Source organism: Aptenodytes patagonicus, chromosome 1 (genome assembly GCF_965638725.1).
Source record: "Aptenodytes patagonicus chromosome 1, bAptPat1.pri.cur, whole genome shotgun sequence".
Classification (NCBI taxonomy): domain Eukaryota; kingdom Metazoa; phylum Chordata; class Aves; order Sphenisciformes; family Spheniscidae; genus Aptenodytes; species Aptenodytes patagonicus.
In genome coordinates, this window is record NC_134949.1 from 82,457,368 (window position 1) to 82,477,941 (window position 20,574).

At 41.9% G+C, this 20,574-nt stretch overlaps 1 protein-coding gene across 1 annotated transcript; it reads left to right on the forward strand.

The window, feature by feature from the left end:
* The first annotated feature begins 7,547 nt into the window (after positions 1-7,547).
* Positions 7,548-20,352, forward strand: KLHL42 (kelch like family member 42). The gene is made up of 3 exons (XM_076328784.1): positions 7,548-8,440; positions 15,731-15,924; positions 19,422-20,352. The coding sequence occupies exons 1-3, from the start codon at positions 7,548-7,550 to the stop codon at positions 19,871-19,873; spliced, it is 1,539 nt and encodes a 512-aa protein (XP_076184899.1). The 3' UTR covers positions 19,874-20,352.
* The last annotated feature ends 222 nt before the right edge of the window (positions 20,353-20,574 follow it).

Here is a 20,574-nt window from a genome sequence, read left to right on the forward strand (position 1 = left end):
AAAGGAAGAGAATGATCTTTTTAATGATTCTTGTTATGAACAGAAACAGTACCTGAAGTTTTCCACCTGGGCTGGCAGTGATAATGGCGCAATCCAAGAGCTTCCTAGCACAAAGGATTCATCATCGGGCATTAACTCTTTTTTTGCCAAATATAAACAAAAGCAGACACCTTTTCCGTATAAAGTAACAGATATATATTGATATTTGGAACTATATTTAGCTTATATGGAATATATGGTTCTAGTACTCGGAATATGTAAAGACCAGAAATATCTATATAGTACAGGAAAGCATTCCCGAAGAGGACTAAAAATGCCAAGGCTTTGATTCTGTAGTCGGATCAGCCTGCCTAAAACTACACTGCACATTGGCTTTGTTCATGGGTCATCTGTTGTCCACACTGTTATCGTCCCGTGCTTCTCTGCTGAATGTCCTGAAGTCCCCTGTCAGCCCTGAGTGGGGAGGGCAGTCAATGTCCTGGGTCAAGCTGAAGTTTAGGCATTTATGCTGTTTGAACAGCTATGGGAGACAGCGGTGTTAGTTGCTATGTCCCAGCCAAGGCTAGTGCCTGCCTTTGATAGTTTCTTCTGCTCTGTCAGTGGTGGTTAAGCCAGTATGATCAGAGAGGGACACGTCCCTCGTGTAAATGCAGACTAGGCAAGAGGGGACGGTTGGGACCCCTGTCTGCATATTCCCTTTCCCAAGTAGACTATAGGAGAGAAGGGAGAGATGCTCCCCGAGGCCCAGATGTGGCCAAGCAACGCTCCTTGGTGCTGCCATGGTGATGCAGAAGTACGCAGCGAACGACTGCTGCTAGCACAGACCCAGCCTGTCTCAGGTGCGGGAAGAGACCAGTGCCAACTGTGTAAAGCACTTCTCTGCTACATTTAGTCGAACACGTTAGCTTAAATCATCTGTGTTTTAGATTGTCTCTGACAGAGCAGTTGAAAGATGACAACTACCGGCTGAGAAGCAGCAGCCTGCAGTTTCCCGTGTGAGTTATGAACCTGCCTATGTCCTCATTTGAACATCAGTAAGCTTACTTAATCAAATGTACGGCATAATCCCATGCGATGTCAGCCCTAATAATCTCTGCTGAAGCCAGTGGAGCTCTGTGCCTGTGTTGCACTCCATGTGAATAAATTGAATTGCAGGCCTGTGTTGAAATTGTCTTTATCTCGTTTTTCTTAGATATGTACATGTATTTTCCCTTTATTACAGCAGTGTTAAGGTCAAAATTTTACCTAAGCTAAGTATTCTGATAATGCTAGAATATGTCACTGTAAGTCTATTATAGTATAAAAGTTATGAAATACTAATGTAATGAATCATGAAATAATGAAATGTAAGTACTTTGGAAAAAAATCAAAGCAAATCTTTTTGACATTACTGAAATACTGTGCTCACTTTCTCCTTTAAAATTTCCTTGAAATCAAAACATTCTTGCAAAATGTCCTAAGTCCAACAAAACAGCATTTTTTGAGAGAACTGTTTTGTCAAAAACAGCTATTAGTGGTCAGATTTTGGTTTGGAGCAATATATCAAGTTTTTAATGAATCTGACCTTCTCCAAGGTTTGGGACAGTTGGGTCCAAGATTCTGGTTTCAGCCTCATCCCAGCAACATGGTAAAAAGAGGTGAAATATTACAGTTTCTGTTCCTGGGACTTTGTGCAAACCATTTTTTAAACCCTCGTTTCAAAGGGGCTGCCAGGCCCCGAGATTCTCTCGGAGCTTGGCTTCAAACTAATTCTGGTAAAACCGCTGCACGAAGGCTGGAATCTGTGTGTTCAAACAAAGAGCATCAGAAGTCTTAGCCAGATTAGATTTATACAAATATAAATCTACTGGCATACATATAAACTTGAGCCAAGGTTTATGACAAAAGGCACAATGTTTAGCAAACACTCTAATGAATGAATGCTGATTTATGACAGAACTTGAAACTAGGCAAAGGGGATGGAGTTTCAGTATTGTGATGAATTTTATACAGCTGGATGCTTAGTGAAAGTCTTCCATGTGGGTTACCATTCATCTTACCTAGTTATTATGTACTAAAATTCAGCTCTGCCTGTCTGCACCAGGATTTAAAAATATACACTGTTATAAAAGCACCGGGTTTACTCTCATCTAGACAGATCTATACAAGAAACTTCTGGCTGGGGATGCACAATGCATTTGTGCAGAACAAACATCCCTAACAGGAGATTCAGCAGCAGGCAGAGCACTCCAGCAGCCTGACCCTCATTCAGGTTTTGTCAGGGAACACTTATTTCACCTGAGAGAGTTTCAAGGAAATTCCCTACTGGGTCTTTGGTGTAAAAAACAGAACAGATTGAACGCCATTGTAACAATTTACACGCTCATGCCTCCATTCCGCTGTCTGGTGACTGAACTTTCTCATGATCCACAGAGAATGCCCACTAGCACACAGACTATTGGAACAGCCTTTTTGCTGCCCAGAGAGAGCCCAGTAGCACACACTTTAGTATTAATCACTCGTTAGATTTTACTAAAGCAGGAGGAAGTTAAGTACTTGATAATAAATAATCAGTATTCAAAAAAAATACACTCCAAGTATTTTTTCAGTAGTGTTACAACATACATTTGTTGCCAGGAGTAAATATTAAATAGTATATCAAAAGCAGAAAAATTAAACAGAAAATAATAGGGAATAAAGTCTAAACAAGTGCTATTAGAAATAGGAGTGCTTTTTTTGGAATAGCATCGCTAATGGCATTGGGTAAGAAGTGCTTTGTTTGGCTGTGAATCTGAAAAAAGAAATTACCTTTATTTAGCAGCTCATCCTTCACAAATGATAGAGAGTTCAGTTGAAATAAAATTATGCTCCTGTCAGTTCCTCTCAGAAATGCCAAGATCCTTTAGAGCACTGATATTTTTAATGCTGAAATACTGCAGGATATTTCCTATGTTCCACAGATGCTTACTTTGTATCCTGTGACAAGGAAAATACTAAACAATGGCAGCAGTTGGTGAATCATTTCCAAAAGACTAATTCATCTCTTGAGTAATTCCACTATTACTCAATACACAGTTCCCTGGCAGTACAGTACAATTCCCTGGCGTCTCAGAGGGAAGAATGTGGCACTTTATATTTTATATTAGATAGCATGTGTATTTTAAATATCCCCTGATTCAGTTCCAGTTCACATTTTAGACTAATAAGGCTGAAAGGAATTCAATTTTTCCCTTGTTTTTTGCCCTCTATGTGGTCCTCTCCTTAGAGCAATCAGGTTGGTGTTACTTTCTGGTTCTCATGTATTATCCAGTGTCTCTGCATTGAATGAAGAGAAGGTTTGTCTAAAACAAACACAAAACCACTGTAGTCTTCCTTTAGGCACTGTACTGGTGCTTAAGGGTTTGGTTCTCCTCTGCTGCAGATTTTTTGTGTGATCTTGGGTTAGACCCACAAAGGAATTCAGGCTGTATTTTATGTATATGTAAACCAGGTTTCCTGCCAAGAAAAGCATTTGTCATTCTGATTCCCAGTCACTGGTACTTCTGTTACCCCCCCTTTGCTGTGTCTTGTGACCTTACCAGACTGGAGACCCATCCAGCTTACCACACAAAGCCATTGAGTGGTTCACAGAGGAAAACCAAGTGGCCATGGTTTTCTAAGTAAATCTAAGCAGCGTTAAATACTTGAAGTGAATCTAAAATGTAAGCAGGCTTCAGTCCTAGCGCACAGAGCAGGCTTGCACCAGCCCTATGCACGTGCCTTGCCAGTCAGGAAGCGTGAGCCAAGCTCCACGCAAAACAGAGAGAGTGCTACTTCTCTCTAGTTATCTCTGGCTTTGCTTTTCCTATCTTTGTAGCAGTAGCTCCTCCTGACTCTCTGTGTTTCCTTGCTTTTGCTAAGCTAGAGAAGTCAGAGGGCTATAGACATGTATGCCCAGGCAGAGAAAGGGTCAGAAGCTTAGGTTTTCCGTATCATGGTTGAATGGTCTATTACAATGTAGCTGCTGTATAAAAGAGCTTCTCCCATTTCCAAGTCTTTCTAAAAGAAAAGAGTGACTTCTCTTCAGCCTTGGAAATAATTCAGTCATTAACTACAAGAAAATAGTTCAGGCACCAAGCACAGGAAAAAGTGTCTAGACTGTGAATCCCAAGCAGAAATGGCCATCTCAACTCTAGAGAGCCCTTATTGACACTCTCTGGTGCCTTCCTGCTCCATTTGCTGGCACTTGAGAATCCTTTTCCTTGAGATAAATTTGTCTCTCAGAGACTGTAGAGAGAGACCTGAAGTATCTAAAACGGGCTTGAAGATTTCGCTCCAGAAGCCAAACTCTAAAAGCTAGGTATTGAAAAGCTGAGCATAGTGACCCTTGTCTTCCTCTCTAAGTGTCTTTTTCTTCAGGGTACGTTCTTTTATCATGCACTCATTTAGTATCTACCACGATGCAAACTTGTTTTCATGTTGTTTCATGCTTCAGCATGTTCTTAAAGAGTGATAGATGGTCTTTCATATTTGTTTCAAAGATCATGCAAGTCTTTTTTGGCTCTTAACTACAGATTTTGACTTTGTAGCCCTAGCACTAAAGTTCCGTTTTTAACTCTGGAAAATACATTTCTTATTCTCTTAAGATCAACCAAGATGATTGCTGGTGAAAGAGCAAGACCTTTTCTTTGATTCCAGTATAATAATATGTATTATTGAGCTTAGCATAAAACAGTGCAGCTGTAGACTGGGAGACAGATGAAATTATCTGTACAAATACGGAACAAAAAGGTAGTCCTTGCCTTGGTGCATTTGCAGTGTAAGTACTATATAAGCACACCATACAGACTGACTAATTAGCGTAGTAAAAAAACAAGGGAACTGCCCTGTCAGCATGCTCTGACTTAACGCAATTGCCCAGTGCTAAGCCTGGATAAAGCACAGATAGCTGACAATCAGCCTAGTAAAAATAATTGGTTAAGGAAACAGATTTAGGCTTTTTGCAAAAGTGGCCATTCAACAAAGAGTACTGCTGACCCCTTGTGCGTATGACAGCTCCTGATGAAAGCTATAGGAGGCAGTGCTCTCAATAGTTTGCTGGCAGGAAGAAAATACTTGCTAGTACCTGACAGAACTGATCTAGTTTATTAAAAACCTCATGGACTGCAAGGGAGATGGACTTGAAATCCTTGGCAGAGTGGCAGGTGCAGGCACATAGGCCACAGAAGAAATATTCCATCTATCCAGTCTGCGGTGTTAACACTTTGAGGAAACAGAATTTATCATAACTGACTACATGGAAAAAATCACTCACCAGTTAGGAGCTAACTTACCAACCCATCAAGCATACGAGACTCCAAAACAGATGTCTAAAGATGGCAATCATACCACTGTGTTGGCAATCACACTGTATTCCAACAGGGGAGCTTAATGGCCATGACAAACAAGAGTTCTCTGTTTACCTCTGAAGTATGAATGATTACAATTGCTTGAAACGTCTGCCTATGGGAATTAAAGTACAAGAAGGAAATATGGGTTGGACTCCTACTGAAGTGGTAAGACACTTGTCGTGTGTGATGATCTTTTCAAGGCTGAACCTGAGGCAGAGAAAAAAACAGCCAGTGCTCAGACTCAAGCTTCAGCTAGGTGTAAGAAAGTCAAAACGCCAAATGATGCAGAGCTTCATCAAGAACAGAAGACAGGAAAGTGGAATTTGAAAACTGATTAAATACTGAGGGAGAATGAGAGAGGAATGCAGAACAAGCAAGCAGTGAAACTCATTAGTAGGAAAGAGAAAACAAGAGGTGATAGTGACCTAGCTAGGGACTGAGGCTGCTGAAGAGAGCTCTTTGGAACTGGTTTGGAATCCTATATAAAAGGATTTCAGAACATGAAATGGGCCCTTCAAAAACAAGATGATGAAAATGTTTTGAAGTGAGTGGAAAACAAAAATGCATAGAAACCTACCCCACCTCAACAAATGCTTTTATAAAAGTCAGCAGAAAAGAACACCTGTAACTTTGAGATTGACATTCATATCATCTGTATGGGCTAGAGTTAAGAAGCTGAAGCTCAACAAAACAGTGAGTGAGGATCATTTCATAGAGGAAATGCTAAAAAGCAAACAACCCGGTCTTCCTTGGGAAAAAAAAAAAAAAAGAAAAAAAAGAAAGACAAGAAACAGCCTAATACCACTCTGAAGAGTTTTAATAGTTTAATGATCCCTTCTGAGTAGTCAAAACAGGGAGTTGTCTTAAAACTAAGCAATCTGCAGTAACTGGAGATGAGTCACATTACTGGTAAAGGGAAAGATTTTCTATGGTCTGCAATACACGGGGTGAAAGAAATATCCTTATAAAGATAAAAAGTATAAAATATATTTCTAAAGTCTTTCTATTAAGCATATTAAGAATACACAGGATGGCAGACTTCCTCATCTGTTTCAGCAGTTTAAAAAAAAAAAAAAAAAGGACTGTCATTATGTTTCAAGAACGTGACAAGGCAGACAGCAGAACAGTCACTTTATCCATGCCCAAGATGCTCAGTTGTTAATTTGCTCTTCCCTTGTTCATGTCAAACAAACTCAGGGCCCTGGTATGTAGATCACTCTCATGAGTAACGTAGATGCCCTATTCCAGGAACCTAGTTTAAATAGAAAAGATACGAGTAGCAGAACAGGTTAGATAGTATCTCTATACGCCAAACCAGGAGCTGAGACGCTGAGTGACTCGTGCAGGAGGAATCAGGGAGGTCATAGCAGAATTACGTATCGTGCTTGCCGTTCCTAAATCCCACAGCTGCACCAGACGCGCAAGATGATCCTTTTTGCTGCCTCTGTCGGCGGACGCCACAGTGTCAGGGTGCCGTGGCACCACGCTGACTGACCGCAGCGCTCCCGCATCCTCTCTGCCTGCGCACCAATACATGTACACGTACCGTATTTTTTTTCCTGCCCGTGTGGTTCGAGAATATTCCCCCCGCTCCAGGGATGCAGCAGTACATTTATGGCAAGAGGTTTAGCGCTGCCGGCCGGAGCTGCGGTCCCGGCCCAGTTCCGGCAGCGCCAGAGGGGGTGGCGGGGGACTCGCCGCACGTTTGGGCTGTTACCGCGCCCTGGAGCCGAGCGCTTGGCCTTTCCGACCGCGTCCCTGACGCGCACATGAGCTCGAAAATCCCCCCCACGGCACAGGGGCCGGGCGGGCTGGGGGGGTGGGTGCCCCGCCGCGCCGTTTGGCGCTGACGGGGCAGCCGGGCAGCGCGGAGGGGCCCGGCCGTCGCCTGAGCGCTCAACATTGCCTTTTTAGGGCTTTTTTTTCCTTTCCTCTCCGAGGTTTTTTTTTCCCTTCCCCTTCTCCTCTCCTTGCAGGGACGGAGCGGCGGCGGGGGCCGGCGGGGCCGCGGCAGCGCCTCCCCTCATCCCTCCCTGCCTCCCTCCCGGCCCGCCTCCCCCGGCGGGGCCCGGACCGGCGCGGCGCGGCCCGGCGCCGCTCCGCTCCTCCCAGCGCGGCAGCGGCCGCCGGGGCGGAGGAGGAGCCTGCCCGCAGCCGGCAGCGGCCGGGCTGAAGTGCAGCCAGGGGAGGGGGTGAGCGATGTCCCTGGCGGAGCGGCGGCGGCAGGAGGAAGAGGAGGAGGAAGGGGAAGAAGGGGATGGGGCCGGTGCGGGGGAGGAGGTGGTGCAGATCCGGCTGGGGGACAAGTGCTACCCGGTGTGCAAGAGGAAGCTGATCGAGCAGAGTGACTATTTCCGAGCCCTCTACCGCTCGGGCATGCGGGAGGCGGGGCAGGGCCAGGAGGAGCAGCTGCTGCGCGGGGGCCTGAGCGCTCTGGGGCTGGAGCTGGTGCTGGACTTCATCAACACCTCCTGCCTGGCCAGGCTGGAGCAGGAGGAGGGGGGCGATGAGGAGCCCCCTTTGCTGGAGGAGCTGGTGGAGGCCGCTTCCTACCTGCAGGTCACCCCCTTGCTCCGCCTGCTCCTGTCCCAGGTGAGGCTGGGCAACTGCTTCGAGCTGCACCGCCTGGCTCAGGTCTACGGTCTCCAGGACTTGCACGATGCCTGTCTAGACTTCATGGCCACCCATTACCATCAGGTGCTGCGGAGGCCCGATGCCCGGCCACATCTCCTCCTGCCCCATGCTCTCCAGCAGCACTTGAAGGAGAGGCGGATGCGGGGCACCGCCACCCTCGTGGCCATCGGGGACTTCATGGGTGCCTCCTCCCTGGGCCTGCCTCCGGGCTGTCACCCTCAGGTGGAAGCCCCCTGGTCTATGCTGAGGTATGATGAGGAAGCACAGAGGTGGCTGCCCCTGGCCAACAACCTGCCCCCTGATCTGGTGAACGTCCGAGGCTACGGGTCGGCGATGCTGGACAACTACCTGTTCATCGTCGGGGGCTACAGGATCACCAGCCAGGAGATTTCGGCTGCTCATTGTTACAACCCTTGCCTAAACGAATGGAGTCAGCTGGCTTCAATGAACCAGAAGAGGTAACCCCTGCTCCCTGAAATACACGTGTGTCCATGTATATTGTCAAAATAGACCCTGTTGAGTCACGTGGTGTTGGCTGGACTCAACGTTACGAGAAGTGATTCAGACCTGTCTCTGTGCCGTGAATCACCCATGGCTCTTGCATCATGTGGTGGGAAGGACCGCAGCATTTGGCGATGGCTTGGCAGCATGCCACCGGATAGGCCTGGCAAACCTTGTCTTTACCGGCAACAGTCATCCCACCGCAGCACAACGCTGCTGCCTCTCTCCTGCTTAGGGGCCCCCTCTGCATGGCGCGGGGAGCTGCTGTGGCAAGGGGAGGGTGAGGAGGACGGGACTTTGTTGCCTAAATGCTGGTGGTTAAGGCCTCAGCTGTGGGAGAACATGAGCTAGGCGTCAGCAGAGGAGGACTGTGCTACAGCTCTCTGCCATGTGTGATCATTCACCTTGGTGTGAAACGGTGGTGGGCTCCCGCTTTTCATTTAAATTGCAGTATACAAGGAGCCAGTCTCTCCAAACAGCTGTCTTGCTGGTAGTAGAAATTCTCCCTAAAATAACAAAGACTAAAAAAAAAAAAAAAAAAAAAAATCTTCTCTTACTTTCTTTGTGGTGTATTTTAACTCCAGTACTGTACGTGACAAGAATTTTTCTGCTCTTAATGGAGGTGTACAGTCTATCAGAGCTAGAGGTGGCTGAAAAATTTCAGTTGGAGCAGTTTTTCATTGGTTTGTACTTTCATAAAAATCTGAATGTTTTGTAGGCCTGCATCTCAGGGAAATATTAACCAGAAAAACATCAGGAAGATTGTGAGAACTTTCTCACTTTGTGAGAATGTTTTGATCTGGGAAACGGTCATCATTTTGACAATTTTGCTTTTCCCTCTATCCTTTTGAATTGTTTGTTTGACATTTATGTTTAAGTTAGCATTCAGAAACACTTGTATAATTTATGTTTGAAAGAATAATAGGGAGCTAGCCTTCAGGGAGACCCGAGAGGCCATATCCCTGGTCAAGGTTGTGGCTGCTCTACCTTAATCACACTGCAGGGTTATCAAAACAAAGCCTTTCACTTCACTGAAACAAAATGTTTCTGTTATCCAAAGTGAACTTCCTCATTGTTTCCATTTTAGAAAAAGTGTTTAAATTTTTATCTTCTCTGTAAGAAGCAAGGAGGCAGAAATTCACTGTAGAATGGAAATTCTCCTCTCCATCCAGTAAATTCAAGGAGCACCCAGAGACCCAACCATTGGCATAAATGCTTTGTATCTGGGTAATAAAACTGCAGTCTCTGTTCCAGTCTCTGTTTAGCTGTTGCCAGCTAAAACACCTCAAAACAGGGGTTTGACCTAAAATTAGTTCTTTCCCATTTCACTCTTTTTTTCTTTTTTTCCACTTCTTGTGGCATTGTGAGAATTTCACTTAAATGATTGCCTCTATAATCAGTCATCAGAATTGATTGGAAACAATTTTTTTCATTATTTCTGGCTTCTTGAAACGGTGTGGCGAAAAATTTCATCTGTAAAATGAGTGTTTAGCTTTTAAACACTGCAAACTCCTTTTCTTGCAGACATATTTCTTAGAGTCTGAGCCTATAAGCAGTCTTCACCAAGGTGCCTGTGGGAACTGAGAAGTTTTAGGAGGCCTTGCTTGGGCAGTCTTGCCTACGTGAGCATGATTGAGAGCACATTGGCCTCGGTAGGAAAGGATGATGGGGTCAGCCCACACAGCGTCTCCTATGGAAATTAACTTAAACATAGAAGTCCCACATTGATCAAGTTACGAGGTTTTGGCATTGGTTTGTGTGATGTGTATAGCAAAAGAGATGTTATTATGTGCAATGATTCTGCAGCATGGCGAATGAGGGCTTTTTAAAAAATGCTTTCTCGAGGCCCTTTTTTCACCTTATGACCTGACTGTTCAAACTCTAGATCAGCCTTTTTCCCTCCACACTTTCCCTTTATTCTAGGATATACAATCATCATATCTGAAATAAACACGTGGATATTTTCTCCTTATACTGCTATTTTCAACTGCACTGCCATACCAACTTAATCTTGAAGCCCATCACAGGTGACAGCAAGGTATCCCTTAGCACAGAATTTCACATTGGCCATTTATAGCAGAAAAGTAGTATGTGAATGGTTATTTTTGGAATAGTCTCTATTCTTACATTTCATGGTAGTTATTTCAGGTCAAAAATGTCTCTAGATTGCAAGGTTGCAAGTGAGTATGTTGCTCTCTGAATCGTAAACAGGGGAAGTTTTTTTTCATGGAAGCTCTGCTGACCCCTTCATAAAAGATGCTTTTGACTTTAACATCTTCATGGAGTCTCGACTCTGAAGTTATTAATTATTATTTTTTTTCTATCTGACATAACATTTCAGCTCTTTGATGACCAGTTTGACATTTAGTGGCCAGAACACGGGAAGGGATGGCCTGTGCCATAGGAGCCAAGAGCAGGGAGATTTTTAGGATCAGGGAGTTTGCATTCAACAGGAACGGCACTGATGCCTGTCTGCCGCACAGATGTGCTGCAATTAGATCTGCACTTTGCTCGGCATTGTATTTTTAGTTTGTTATGCTGTAGTAAAAGAAGCAGAGCAGTTGCCCAACGTGCTGCTTAGGAATTACAGTCATGTGACTGTCTGCCAAATGAATTTATGTCAGCTGATATAATTACAACCCATGGATGAATTTTTTGCAAACCTTGAGGGAGGGTTCTAGTTCCCACTGAAGTTGGTTTGACTTCAGACAACATTTTAAGAGTATCTGGATCTGGCCTGTATGAATGGATGCATATGTTGGCCTCAAGAGAATTCTGAGGAGTTATGGAAATAATTGCGCTGATTTGCTGTTAATATAAGAAGCTCTCTGTCCTCAACAAACCTTGTAAATGCTATGATATTTTTATCTTTAATTATTTCCATTACTATAATATAGAATCCCAGGATGCTGGGATTCTCTACACATGCGTAGATGAAATAGTCCCAACTTACTTCTAAGTAGAAGACAAAAGCCATCAGATGTATACTGAATACTTAGCAGTATTCCGGTTTAGGTTATAGCTGTTAGCTTTCTTTCTAGATGTAGAGGTCTTATTACTGTAGTTTCACATTTCTTCACAATAGGTAACTCCTGTATATTATTCTTGTGATGCCCACATAAGCTTGAGAAAGTGTTATTCCCTATTTATACATACACAAGGGAGATAAAATAATTTCCTCAGGCTCATATAGGAAGCCTGTGACTGAGTCTGGAATTTCTCATCATCTGCGGGCTAAATCCGGTGCTGGTCACAAATAGTCCATAAAAGATCACAGTTTCTAGATCTTTTAATTCTAGAGATATTGCTGTACTTGGAATAGTGTCTTCAGAGAACTACCTGGGCTTTTTTTGTGGAAGAAACTTAATGTAAATGTTGCCCAAGGCCACTTGTGGTCTTTGGGGACAGGAAGGTAACAAGGCGCATTGGGGACTGTTCAAGTAATGCCCTTCAATACATTTCCATCCTTTTCTTTAAATTGATGCTGTCAGTTGAAATTTGCTATTTAAAAATAATATACTCATAGGATTTCTACTGCATGTGCCAGTTACAGCTGTATATTCCACTTTTATTTTCCTTCAGAACACTCATGGCAGGTAAATCATCCAGGCTTGGAAGACCCTTATAAGCCCCTGGCTGGGATTACACACATGCACGTGGAACATAGTTTTTGTGAGCAATCTGTGCCTGAACTGCTGCCACTCTGAGCACTCTTGCAGGAATATAGGAGAGGAAGCTCCTGGGGAACGGTAGTGGTTTATGAGACCTTCTCTTTCTACATTTTTTAATTTTTTTTTTTTCCCCCACTCAAAATTCCTCTGTGTTGGGGGAAAATATACTTTTCAAAAATTTTTAAGTTAGAAATATTCACGTCACATTTATCACAAATGTATCACACGCTTCCAAAGCTAAAGGTTGGATGCAGTGTGCTCTGCAGACTCATATAAGGAATGTAAAAAAAAAAAAAAGTGGTTCATGCAAAAAGTGTAAAAAGCTTTGGAATTGCCTTCGTAACGGTGCTTTCATGATTCTTCGTATCTGTTGTAAATGCTTTAACTCTAGAATAAAGAAGTCATGTGATTTGTGAGAAATGTTACGGTTAAAGTTGATCATTTGGCAGGAGGGAACCACAGGTTCGTTAGTCCAACCCTCCTGCTCTACAGCAGGACCGAGCTTACCTTGCAAATATGTGTCTAACTTGTTCTTGAAATCCTCCAGCAATGTAGATTTGCTCTCCTTCCTCCCAGGTAACTTTTTTCCCATGTTTACCTACCCCTCTGATCAGGAAGTCCTCTCTAATATCTATGCTAACTTTTTCTTGTTGTATACTAAATGAACGATACTTGTCAGTGAACGAGAAGAATGCTTGCTGTCCTCTTTATAGCCACTTTCATAGTGGTCTCCTACAGATACATCTATGGCTGTTAATGCAATCCAGAACAATGTAGGTTTTTTCTGCAAGTTGTTGAATGTTGTCTTGTATTCGGAAAGCTATGCGCTCTGACCCCCAGATCCTATGCATTTGTGCATTAATTTTTCTTCCTTCCTGCATATAGTGCTTTGCACTTGTCTTTATTGAATGAAAAATGTTGTATTCTGAACTATGATAAAACCCCACAGCTTACTCTTGCTTGTGTTCCGGGGGTTCCTTTCAGAGGAAACGAGGGACATCAGAAGACAGATCATACCCGGTCTTGTCCCAACAAGAAGGGTATGCACTAGGCCTGGCATTTGGAAAGCACTTTTGATCCCCCAAGTTTAGATAACTCACTGATGTGAGTGGAGTTGTATTGCAGTTGAATCTGATGGACTGTTCAGCTCTGTTGTTTCCAAGCTGTAGTCCATGGAACAGTTGTCAGTTGTGGAGAGCTGGCTGGTTGCTCAGTGTTTGCTTTCCTTGTTTCCAGCTGCTCCAACACATTAAAAGAGTATAAAAATACACTAAATATTTCCTAGTGTTCACTCTCCATAAAAACACCTGCTCTTATTGGCATGGAAAGGTGAATGGCAGAAGTTTTTCATAACATATTGAGCCATTGTCCAAACTTTCATATGAAGTGTGCTGATGGGTACTTAGGGGCTACTTTTGAGTAAAATGAACCTTATAGTTAACGTGTTCCATAAATCTGAGGTACTTCCACTGCACGTCATCCATTTTAACAAGTGTTGGAAGTGGTTAAATGACTGACACAAATGTACGTGGCCTCCTTCTAGAAGAATTGAAGTTGAAAGTTTTGCCGTACATCTTTCACCGGATAGTTTTCCCTGTGCTGCAAGAAGCAGTTCAGTGATACGAAGGCCATCAAGCAAGAACTGTATAAATTACCTCCATTCAGATAAAATAGTAAAAGGCTACAATTAGAAGGTAACTAGAGAAGCACGTGTGACTTAGGAAACCTGAATTCTTTAATGTTCAGACACTACACACTTGTTTAGTTAATTCATGTCCTCTGTGGCAGAACTTTTAGCATGTTTATAAAGTGGCCAGAAGATCTTAGATTAGGGAAAAGCTATCTGTGTGCATGTGAACTCATTTTATAAGCAAAAAACCCTGCGCCATCTCCATCATAGTCACAGAGTTACAGGCTTTCTAACATACTTTAGATTTTAAAGAATTGCTTGGAAAATGCATTTATATTTTGTGGTTTTGTCCCTCTGTTAATTTGTGGATTTTTTTTTCCCCACTGTAACTTTTAGAACAGGTACATTGCTTTGAAAATCATAATGTTTTGTAAGTAATTATCCTCATTTCATACCCACTATTGATTGCCATGTTATTCTGGATTCCCTAAGATGGAAAACATAATTGCTGTAGAGAGGAGATGAACAGAGTGACCTAATCGTAAATGTCAGCAAAAAAAAAATGAATAAAAAGCAATTAATTCCTTCAAAGGAGCATTTTAGTTTCCAAAGCTATATCAGGATGACAAGAACAAAATGATTCCATCTGGAAACAAATTCTTTTTCCAAATATATTTAATAAAAATAAATTGCAGGGCAGTCTGCTGCTAGGCAGGGTTCATTTTGTCCAGACAAAATCCTGCAAAACTACTTAGCGGTAAGTTTTGAACCTTGGATTCATGCAGAGCGAAACTCGCTTTACTGCTCAGCAGGCCAATGCAAGTCTAAAGCACCACTTCAGTTTTACAGACATAACACAGTTCCCCATTTGGCTTTATGCTGAGCTGGTGCACTCCAATGACTTTCACACATTTAGTTAATTGGGATACTGCATGGAAAGATCTCGATTTGGCTCAGCAGTAGAGAAGGAACAGTCTTTCTAGGCAATGAGACTGTTTCTGAAGAGAGGAAGAGCTCATCTCTTATTAGACCAGCTTCTATAGCTGGAAGGCATAGCTGAGCATGCAAGCCCTCCGACTTCAAGCCCTCCAATTTCCTCCTACAGACTTGCGCCTTTAACATCCATAGACCATTTGTTTCTGCCTATATTATCTTAAAAGTGTAAGCTGTAAGGCTTCTTGCGCTTCAATAATTAGAAAGTTGCCCTTTGCCATGCGTGAAATATAACAGCACAATGGAACAGAATAAGAAATAAAAGAACAGGGCATTACCTGTGGAGTGCAATGCATTTTGTTCAACCATGAGTGGAACATTAATTTACAGATATATCTTGCTTCAGTGGGACGGACGATGTATTTAGTAGTTTAATGCTGAATAAGGTACACGGGTTTTTCTCTTCCTTCTTTTGCAGAACATGATTCAATGTGTACCGCTTTAAATTTCTATTTATTAGGGTTATTAAAGAGATTCTATATTACAGACTAAGATGAGTACACATTCTTAGGCATTCATCAAATCCTGTTTGAAATTTCTGCGATTTTAACTAAAATAATATCCTTGACTGTGTGTATATATAATACGTTTTTCTCTACTAAAGGTACTTTACTAAAAGCCTAGTAAAAATGAGACATCTACTGAACACATTAGTTAACTAAACATTTAGAGCTCAAACTGTGACAGATTGAGATCCAAAATAAAATATTCATCAGCCTCAGCATCAATATCATTAACATCCAGAATGTCACTGGTTACTGTCCTAAGTAATTACAGTGTAATTACAGAATTTTGGCCTTGCACAGAGGGTTTAGATGCTGTAATATATGAAGTGATGGTGCAAGTTGTAAGTGATGATGAGTATGTTGTAGCCTGGATAGGAAGAACTTTCTCTGCTATATTTTTCTGTACATCTATTTAACCTATTTCAATGCTGCAATCTTTTCTTTCAGGTCCAATTTTAAGCTTTTGGCTGTAAGTGGAAAGCTCTATGCCATCGGTGGTCAATCCCTTTCCAACGTGGAGTGCTATAACCCAGAAAATGACTGGTGGAATTTCGTAGCATCCATGCCAAACCCTCTTGCAGAATTCTCAGCTTGCGAGTGCAAGGGCAAGATCTATGTTATCGGAGGATACACTACACGAGGTAGAAAGCTTGCTTTTACTTCCCCCCCCGCCCCCCCCAACCTGATTGCTTCTAAGGCCCAGACCATTTTCTTCTCTTTTTCAGGAAACCTTTTGAACTGATATAGAAAGCTGCATAATACTCATTAAAACATGTAGAAATAAATCACTGGCAGAAAATAATTGTCAAATGAAAAAAAAAAAATAGCCCTGTCATACAGGAATCAGATTTTTTTTTTTTTCAGGGCTTACATGGACTTGGGGCTCTGCTATTCTGAGGGAACAGACTGATGGGTACTTCAGCACCCAGCTTAGCCCTCCTTTTTTTAGATTTTGATCATACAGTAGAAAGAGAGGTCTCAACAGATACACTTTGTTTAATTTTTAAATACCTGGTTTAGACTGTCAGAAGGAAAAATATGAAGAAAATATCTGCCTGCATTAGTATTTCTCATGTATTAATAGATGTCACGATCCTTTCACATTTCAGTGTTTCACAGGCAAATTCAAGCTATAGGTAAGATATTCAGTCTTACGGAATACCATTTTCTCAGAGTTCTAGAAGTCAATTTTTTTTCATGTCAAATGTTTAGTATTTACCAGGATTTCCTAAATTTAAATTCCTATTACTAGGCCTTTGTCCACTTCATTTGACCACAGTAGTTTTAAACTTTTTTCCAAAGCATTTCGTCAGTCCATTCTGACCCAGAACCTGGTGGCTTCACTGAGCAAAACAAAAGATACCGGAGTGCTTGTGTCCATATGGGGGGCCATGCTGTGGTGTGCTCTGCAGTCCCAGTCCTCTGGTCATCCCCACTAAAGGATCTGTTGGGGTGCATTGTGCTCCCTGATGTCCAGCACTAGGGCTGAAGGATGTCTGGCACACAACACTTGCTGTGCTGAAAAGTCAGACCCAAGGGGAAACATCCTTTGAGACAAGAGAACAAAGAGAAGGGGCTGAAACAGAGAGTAGTGGGAAAACTTGTCTCTGGAGATCGGAGTTAGAGTTTTTGTCGTTTTTATCTAGAGAAAGAGAAAGAAGTGGTAAGAAGAAAAAGCTCTGGTTTGGTTAATAGTGCTACTAGATTACGGGAGTGGCAGCTTTTCTCCTACATCCCCTGCACTTTGCAAGTTCCTTTTCTGGTGCTTGTGCTGTTCTTTCTTCAGGCTGCCTACTCCTGGTGTCATGGATAGGAAGATCAGCATGTTGCTGATGCAGGTCCTGTTCCCTTAAAATTCATTAACAAAGCTTAAGTAGTCAGGATTGCTGCCCTGTGTCAAGCTCCTTATTCAGTACTTATTACCTGTGGTTTCAGTTGCAGAAGGATAGTCAGTGAGTTACCTCTTGCTTATTCCACACCTCAGGGGATTGCCACTGACCTTCAGGCCTCTGTCTTTTCCTAGATCTTTTCTTAGGTCTTTTCCTAAAGGCCGTTTTTACTGGAAACGGGCTAGTAAAACAGTATAAAGTTGTAAGCAGTGGATAAGTAGCACATTTAGGCTCATGTTTAAATCCAAGACCTTTCAGGACAACAAATGCCTGTGCTTGTTGTAAATAAAGATCCTTTCCTCAATGAGGGTCTAGAATCAGTTTTTCTGTGACACCTTGGCTTAGGACAGCTATCGGACTTAGAAACCAGAATTGCTGCAATCACACTGGTGATTTACCTTCCAAGTTATGCAGTTGTTGGAGGGTGTTAAGGCATAACTGTCTGAGAGGTGCTGAGGTTCATTTGCTCTTTCACTACATTCACTAAATAAAACACATGCAGCAATTAATATGTAATTTTTTTTTAGTATTTCTGCATATACCTCAGTAAGACTGTAGTTTAGTTTTGGTAGGTTTTGTGGATTATTTTTTTGATCTGTGTAGAGCCTTCTCCTGAGACTACACTTTCCAAAAGATAGTAGGATCTGGAATTTCCCACTGTAAATTATAATGACACTTCTTGAATAAAAAGCCTCCTTCCAGTTCTCAGCTCTCACTTGTGAACCTAGATCCTAATAGAAACTCCATGTTAGGTACTGTAATGTTCATGTTTTTATTGTGGTTTTTTTTGTTTCAGTGGATATAAAAGACCCAGGCTCTGGACTGAGCAAATGAGGGCCATATCGCAATAGACTTCCATTTCATATGCACCCTCTTAAACCATAGCACTTTTTACCTGGGAAGATTACTGCTGTAGATAGGCATAGAAAATTACTAGAGATGCTGGGATTTCGCCCCCCCCCCAATGAGTCAGAGAAAGATACATTGTAGACAAAGATCATCTATATGTAGAGCTTTGATCAGCAATTTCATGAAGCACTGCCATGATATTTTTCCTCTTTTTTCCTTTATTTCACATGGATTAGGTGTTCAGGAAGGCAATGTACAGTAATAAGCAATGACTGAAAGTCATCAGAGTGCAAGCAAATGCTATAGCAGCACCTCCCTAATCATGCTACTAATGCACTTCATTCATATTTATGGCTATTTATACCTGTGCCCTTACATAACTTGTCAGTATGTCACTGTCCGCTGTTCCACTTGGGAGCTCATCTGGAGATCGTCATGCAGGATAGACTTGTAATATGGAGCAGATTTTATTAAAAGACCAGGCTGGAGTCTGCAAACCGGTTGCTGCTTGTCACTTGAGTTTGGATTTAAGCTCAGGTCTCCAGAGATTGAAACTGAATTTACTAGCTAACGAGTCCTGTGCATTCTGTGCTAATTTAGTGAAGCCTTGGACACAGCCAGGCTCTCCACTGCACCATAAATCAGGGTGGTATTGTAACAATTTTGTAGAATAACAGTACTGCAAACACATGCATCCACTGAATTGTAACTGAAGTGTAGCCAGGGCTTCAGCTTTTTTCTGTGCCTCTGTCTGATGCCGGAGCATGGAGTTCCTGGTTCTTAAATGATTTTGACAATGTGTATTTCTCTCTTTATGAGGTACTGAACATGTGCCCTTAGGTCATCCATGCCACTTGCTGAAATGTAGCTAGCTTTATGAATTTTATTCCATAAAACTTTGATTTATGGAATGAAATGCAGAGTATCAAAGTTAAGCTTGGATGATAAATCATCACTTGACATCCATTAATGAAGCATACTGTGTTCATGATAATTTGATTCATCTGTGACCACTGTTGGAGAGCAGAATATTGCTCCATTTCCCTTTTCATAAAAAATTCTTGCATAACAATCAGAGACAAAATTAAAGGCGTAAGTTAAAAGGTGGGGATTACTCTACTAAAATCTGCATCCCCAGACCATTTGCATCATGTAATGTGCCAGAAGCAGCTTAATTTTTCCCTCTGCAAAGGAACAGAATGCTCAAATTTTATTGTCAAGGGCAAAGACTTGCAGTTCTCAATAATCAATATTTCTTCCCTGGTCTACTATGCTTTTGCACTGTAATACATTAGCAATCTGTAATAATGGCGGATACAGTTTGTAGGGAGGAATAATCCTCCTCCATGAGTACCTTCTAATATATTTATTTATTTGTAAATATCTCTCCTCTGTTTCAGACAGGAATATGAACATTTTGCAGTACTGTCCCACTTCTGATTCCTGGACCAACTTTGAACTTTGTGATGTCCATGTTCGCAAACAACAGATGCTCTCTGTTGAAGAAACTATATATCTGGTAGGGGGTTGTATTCATGAACTTGGACCAAACCAAAAATCCAGCCAAAGTGAGGACGTGTTAACTGTGCAGTCTTACAACATTGCTACCAAAGAATGGCTCTACCTCAAAGAGAACACATCAAAATCGGGTCTTAACTTGACTTGCACTCTCCACAATGATGGAGTCTATATATTGAGTAGGGATATTACTTTATCTACAAGCTTGGAGCACCGTGTTTTTCTTAAGTATAATATATTTACGGACAGTTGGGAGTCACTAAGACGCTTTCCAGCCTTTGGGCAAAACATGCTGATCTGTTCTATGTATTTGCCTGATGCGCGAGAAGTGTGACAGCATCAGGTTTTTCTTTTCAGCTCATTAATCATTCTTTGAAGAAATATTTCTCCCTCTAAATAATTCCAGTTTCAGAATGTAATGTGGTTGCATAATGTAGGCATAAAATACTGATTCTGTTCTTTAAAAAAGTTGCAAAATCCAATATTAAGAGAAATGCTTCCAGAAACAGTTTTAGGATTTCAGTTTAAAAATTTTATTGCTTTGGATTTAAATTTTGACAGGTATTGGATACCAGGAGTATACATGATAAAAATGGAAATAATTCAATAAAGTAAATAATAAGTCGAAGGAAAATCACAGAGAGAATGATTTCTTTTAAAATGCAGTTTTTACTCAAACTGTGTCCTGTCAAATGTACAATGTTTAAAGTTGTTTATACTATCACATTTTTATCTCTTTTATGGTAACAAGTGAGATTCTCAAAGGTGCCAGCAATCGGGGTACCATAAAGAAATAAATCTTCCTCTGAATTATTTGTAATTAAATGCTTTGCCAGGGACTGGGAGTAATTGCCTAAACGCTAATGGTTGCTGGTTGGATACTAGATGCTCCGTTAATGGAAGTTGGCAGCATTTATTGCTACCCATTAAGATAGAGGTAAAAAGACCGTAAATTCAAATGGGGAAGTTTGCTCATCTTCAGAAAGGTTGTAAGCTTTAGTTACCTTGTATTCCGTAGTACTGAGTGTTAAAGAT

Bases quoted from the DNA above. Each gene is read 5' to 3' on its own strand.
- KLHL42 (XM_076328784.1), top strand. From the start codon at position 7,548: ATGTCCCTGGCGGAGCGGCGGCGGCAGGAGGAAGAGGAGGAGGAAGGG. The intron at 8,441-15,730 runs GTAACCCCTGCT...CTTTTCTTTCAG, and splicing joins GCTTCAATGAACCAGAAGAG to GTCCAATTTTAAGCTTTTGG. The intron at 15,925-19,421 runs GTAGAAAGCTTG...CCTCTGTTTCAG, and splicing joins CGGAGGATACACTACACGAG to ACAGGAATATGAACATTTTG.